We start from the raw sequence: 5,937 nt of genomic DNA, 5'->3' as shown, positions 1-5,937 counted from the left end.
TTAGTTGCATTTGGATAGATGGATTTTAGCTTGAAAATAGTTTTTTCATTTGAAAAAGGAGTCAAGGGATGTCAAATAATTTGAAACAATGGATTTGAAATACATAAGAAAACTCGAGTACAACTTAGTTTCAAGTGTGTATTCAACAATTCACATTTATTCTTACATGCAGTTGACCATAAATTTTTATGCATACTCCACATTTAGGGAGTGTTTGCAAAAGATTATGCTTTTGTAGAAATGATTAAGGGATTAGAGGGATTTTAACATTCACCTTTTTATTATAATCACTTTTGGAGAATCATAATCACCGCATGACTAGCTTTTGGATTTCAATTATTAAGCATAAGCTAACACAAAATTTGGATTTAAAAAACACACAAAATTTGGTCGGCGGACGACCATCAACCTTGGGTACAAACATCGCAGCATAAAGTACATGAACATCCCAGTTGGATGCGAATCGCTTGATGCGAGTCTCCGACTCCGCCCAATTGCCTCTTTGTCCAGCCTAACATTGATTGGGCTTCATATCAAATCGCAATCGGTCACAAGCATAATTTAATATTATTGGAAAATTTTAAAGATAACTTAATTAAAAAAATATTTGGGGACAGGAGAAGAATAAATTTAGACAAACACAAATTAATTAAATTAAATTATTAGTATGTAAAGTGTGAGATGTTCACACAATTTAAACATGAGATTACGAGCAGCATGGGAACTCTTATCAATTTTATTATTTTTCATTAATAAAATATATAGACGGTGGGCATAAATCCAAGAAATGGCTGAGTACTCTGTCTGGCGGTGAACGTCCCCACATAAATTAACTTTGACCCGTAACAAAAATAGCACAAAGAAAATTAATATTAATGTTCCCTCTTCACACCTTATTGCATGTTCATTTTCTATTCTCTATTTTCTATTTCCTATCATAAGAATAAAAATAAGATAAAACTCTTGATTATTTATATCTAATTATTAAAATAAAAAGAAGTCCAATAGTTATATTTATTATAAATACACACTATAATATGAGACGCAATTAAGATACAAATTGGAAATAAAAAAAATTTAAAATCCATTTCCATCATTATGGAACCGAGTGCTAAACATATAATTAATCCATAATCCAATAAACATTGGAATTTGGGCATGAGATATATATTACAAATTTTATTTTATTTTTTTTTTAAAAAAAGATAATATTCATTTTAAGATCTAAATGAGTATGTGGTCTCCACTGCTCAGCACTTTGGTCGTTGACTTGGCTGATCTTAGGGCATGGCACATTGTAAAATGTGTCTCTAAAGTCTAAACACACTCACAGTAATATTATATATATATATATATATATATTCATTCAAATATAACAAATTGGACTTTTGACCTCTCTAGCTAGAGTACTACCCCAATATTTACGCGTCACTACCAAAATTTTCCTTCTCTAGCTATTTGCGTTCAAAATCAATTAAAAGAAAAGACTTCTTCTCTTGATCGATCAATTCACTCCCCGCAAAACATTCTTGTTTTGGTACGAATTTGTGAAAAGCTACGTACCTTAAAATGACTCGAAAAGGAATGGATTTCTTGGTTTTGTTGATCATTTTTTCTACTTTAAGTTGGTGCTTGCATGGGCGTAAGCTGTCGATGGAGGTGGCGCATGATAAGGTCCGGCCGTCTCGAGCAGAAGCAATGCTGTATCTTCCGGCTCTGGCGAAAGGCCGCGTCCCGGCGTCGGCGCCCAGTAAGAAAGGTCACTCGGTGGTTGTCGATGAAAAGCTCATCGGTCGCCATCTCTCCGACGTGGACCGGATTCTCCGATCAGTCCCAAGCCCCGGGGCAGGCCATTAGCCTGCACAAAACTTCTATTTAATTTGCCTGGCTGCTGCCATTTTGGATTCGATTAATTATTTGATAGAGAGGTGACAGCTTATATAATCTGTACTGTAAACATGGAAGAGGGTGTGTAGCATGTAGAGATACATATTTTTCCGTACATCTGAGTTTACTGATAATTACTATTGTTATTTAGGAAATTTACATTTTTATTTATTTATTTATTTTTTCAATTTTGATCATGTTAACGATGAATTGTCCCTTCAGTCCTGAAACTTGCACTTTTTTTTTTTTTTTTTCATTTTTTCAGGTTGGAATTTTTGTGGAATTCGTTAAAGGTGGCTTTAAAAAATATAGATTGATTTCCGTTGCATATGAAATTCACTAACGTTAGTTATCATAACCAAAATTCTCTCTGCAGAAATCTAAAATCATACTAAATCTGTCAAAATGACACAATCTATATGTTTGAAGCTACAAATGCGCACGGCTCGAACTTGGTCAAGAATTTACATGTATAGAACGTACATAGCTTTTTCAGTGTGTCACAGGCTGCAGGTAGCAAGCTGGGAACGTAGTTCTCCCAAATAAATATGGGAAGACGTGACTCGACTCTTCGTCACAAGTACTGGGGCTCATTTCATCATCAATACGATGCTACAGATGTGTAAATAATGCTACAACTGTATGAAGAGCGGATTAAGTTGTATCTGTGTACCATATGCAAACTCGTTCTGTATCAGGCAGGCAACTTCAGTTTCGCGTTGTTTTTCCAGCTGCAATAACGCGGTCAAATCTCTTATTAAGATGGGAATAATTTAGATACCACTGAAGCCTGAGCGCTATATTTTCAAGAGGGGTCATTGTGAGCGCTATATTTTCAAGAGGGGGGGCATCACCTGATGAAGTAATAGTAGAAAAAGTCTGCATATAGAGCTGTTTGGAGAAGCCCAGAGACGCATGCTGGCAAAAGAAGAAAGATTGTTAAAATCAAAAGGTCATCCAACAGATTCATAACCATGACTTACCAATCCATCGAGTGAAATGCGGCTCAGTGAAGTAGCGATATACCCAGTTCAGGATGTAGAATGCTCGATAGGCACTGTGCAGCGAAAAGATGAAGGGTTCCAGCCAGTTAACAGTGCAAAAATGTGATATATTTCTATACTTAAATTTGAGAAAACAGGCAAAATACACGAGAATAGGTAGCACAGGATGCCCCAGCTGATGAAATCACATGATTCAACAATCGAAAGTCCCCCGGCGGGTTGTTATCCAAAAATTTGGCATACACAACTCTTGCTGATATGTTTTAGACAAATAATATTTCGAAGTTTCAATTTTTCAGCGACCAGTAAAATAGAAAATTGAAATTACCCCAGAAAGAAAACATATTGTCCAGCCAGATTGTCCACATTTCCACTTCTTTGCAAGAGAACCAACTGTGGTAGAATCGCCACAGCCTCCAAGTAAATTGAAAATGCCCAAAATATCTGGAACAGATTTAATCAAAATTACCACTAACATCAAACCACAAACACAAAAGAACAAATGCAAACGAAAAACAGCAAGTTTGCCAATGTCCAAATATGCCCTGTTCACTCAACACAGCACAGAGAAATATCCAGCAGCACACTTAGAGACTCATTGAAAGCCTTCCACTCGGGTCGTGTCATCCTAAGGGTAAAAATTACCGTGACGCCATGTGAACAAGGACCAATACTTTGTGTCGCAAAGTAATAAATAATAAATGTTAGTTACAACCACCAAAATACCTAGAGTCGAGAGGGCTTGTGTCGATGTAACGACAACCAGATGAATGTTTTTTCGAGCATAGAGATATATGGCATCTGGCTGGTTAACAGCAAATGAAAAGTAAAATATTTTATTTTGCAAAAAATTAAACTTTCACCACCACTTTTCAGCAAAACAGAGTGAAAATCTCAAACCAACATCAAAGACCAAAGATTCCTTTTGATTTTATGAAATTGTCAGGTCATGAGCATGACATTTTGGCAACCGATATCAATGCCAGGAGTGGGCAAGTGTGAAATCAAGGATCAGAAATAGATAAGTTTAGGCAATTCTCATAGATGTAGACATAGCTTATCAAGGTACTTAATACAGAGCATGTGCTAATACCACAACCCGTAAATGTTATTTACTTCAAACAACGTCGACTGATAAGATCTGAAAACAAAAAGGAGATGATCTAACCTCTTGAAATGTGAACTTCTCATGAACAGCAAGTGCCAAGAGAAAACAAGAGGCAACAAGTAAATAATGCCTAAAGGTGTCAAGCTCACGGTCGTAGGAACGCCGCACAACGCGGTGAAACCGCATGCAATATACTATGCCCAGAGAGCTTCCCACGAACACCATCTTCATCAAAGTGTTGTACACTGAAATAAAGTCAGTAAACAAATCCAGATACCGAGCCAAGAACACAATGGTATACAGTTCCTGCGTCCTCAATGAAATCCCTGAGAGCATAAATGACCATTAGTATCACGTCATCATAGATTAAAGATAAGTTCTACTAAAGTCATATATCTGTGAATGCTTGTGTTGTTTCTCACCCGTAAAGCCATCTGTCCACATAAAGAAAGAAAGCAACTGAAGATAAAAATGTGATCTTTAGTATTTTTTCTTGGGAAGGGGAATTAGGGCTAGATGTTGTTTTACTTTTTTAATGTAACCCACAAACCACCGACATTTTTTATCGAGAGACGCTCAACTGACAGTAATGGATCTCAAAAAAAATTATCAATTTCAGATCACCATATAAGGAATACAAAATATCGCCTCTCTCAACCTATTCTTAATCACATCAACAGGTAAAACAAGAAACGATTTATGAACAACTATGACAGTCACTTGGCATTTACAAACAGTTATAATGCCAGTCAATTAGTACAGCTCAATGTAAGGAGAAACAGAAATATGAGTGAGGAAGAAAATCCTTTGGACACAGGAAGAAATAACAAATTATTGGTGTATGCATGCGAAGACATAATACACAGTAGTAATGCAGACTAGTCGATAAAACAAAAACGAGTGAGGGAAATATGTGATTGAGATTTTCTTTAAAAAAATTAAAACAGGGAAAAAGAACTCCATAAAAAATTCCAGATGATCCCGACTGCAAGAAAAATGGCAACCTCGTCCTAAATAAACCAAAACAATGATGAAAAAATGCATAGCCAAAAAAAAAATTTCTCTTGAAAAATTTAAAACCCTACCAAACGGCCACACCACACGCATAAAAAGTAACAGAACAAGAAAGCGCAAGCATATAATCCTCGCAAAGCAGAAACGCAGAGTTACCAAGCGAAACCAAAATTCATAACCGCATTGCCGATTAATCAACTCCTAATAACTAAGGCCTAAACTCATTTACCAATCAGATTGTTTCAATAACAAAGTAACTCGAGACCAACCTGAGCACGATTTGGTCGAATAAATTTTGAGGAGGAGCACCAAAATACTTATCAAATGCGTCATGTCACCGGCAAATCTAAACACATTCATGGCTGCAAAATCTCCAATCCCGTAAGATTTCCTCTTCCCTCCGCCGTGTAGAATCAGAAATTGGGAGAAATTCCCGTTAATCAGCGGAGTTGAGAAAAGGTGGCAGGTACTGGGGTTTTCGGGATTTTATAATAAATAAATGCAAAAATAAGAGCTGACGTGGAAGTCCGAAACTGCTTTTGGGGCTGGAGTCCATAAAAACGAACCACGTTTTCCCCATATTTATATTTATTTATTTTATTATTATTACATATTTTTTGTTTGTTTAGAGGGTGATGTCACTCATATCTAATTAATCGAATATCGTAAAATATTTTCAGAACACTGATTTGAATTTTTATTTTAAACAAGATTATTATAAATCATTCTTTGCGATTTCGAACCTTAGATTTCAGTTTTAGTCCTTTCTTCGATGTGGCGCTGATGTAGCATCAATGCAGTACTGATGTGGAGCTGACGTGTATAGTGTCACGTTAGCATTTTCGAAGAAAAAGGATCGAAATTGCCAAAAAATTGAAACATACAGGACTAAAACTGAAATATGAAAACATATGGAACCAAAAT

At 36.0% G+C, this 5,937-nt stretch overlaps 1 protein-coding gene across 1 annotated transcript; it reads right to left on the bottom strand.

Moving 5' to 3' along the window:
* Positions 1 to 1,874: 1,874 nt before the first annotated feature.
* On the bottom strand, positions 1,875 to 5,461 carry LOC140885032 (ER lumen protein-retaining receptor A-like). The gene is made up of 6 exons (XM_073291951.1): positions 5,283 to 5,461; positions 4,060 to 4,325; positions 3,220 to 3,335; positions 2,871 to 2,944; positions 2,742 to 2,805; positions 1,875 to 2,618 (listed from the first exon to the last, which is right to left on the bottom strand). The coding sequence occupies exons 1-6, from the start codon at positions 5,371 to 5,373 to the stop codon at positions 2,582 to 2,584; spliced, it is 648 nt and encodes a 215-aa protein (XP_073148052.1). The 5' UTR covers positions 5,374 to 5,461; the 3' UTR covers positions 1,875 to 2,581.
* Between the last annotated feature and the right edge of the window lie 476 nt (positions 5,462 to 5,937).

The sequence above is a fragment of the Henckelia pumila genome, chromosome 1, assembly GCF_033568475.1.
Source record: "Henckelia pumila isolate YLH828 chromosome 1, ASM3356847v2, whole genome shotgun sequence".
Taxonomy (NCBI): Eukaryota; Viridiplantae; Streptophyta; class Magnoliopsida; order Lamiales; family Gesneriaceae; genus Henckelia; species Henckelia pumila.
The sequence above is the reverse complement of the archived record's forward strand: the minus strand, read 5'-3'. Positions and strand labels throughout refer to the sequence as shown.

Coding starts and splice junctions, on each gene's coding strand:
- LOC140885032 (XM_073291951.1), bottom strand. CDS start 5,373: ATGAATGTGTTTAGATTTGCCGGTGACATGACGCATTTGATAAGTATT. Junction 2,806..2,870: donor GCATTTCACTCGATGGATTG/GTAAGTCATGGT, acceptor TTCTTTTGCCAG/CATGCGTCTCTGGGCTTCTC. Junction 2,619..2,741: donor TTCTACTATTACTTCATCAG/GTGATGCCCCCC, acceptor GCGTTATTGCAG/CTGGAAAAACAACGCGAAAC.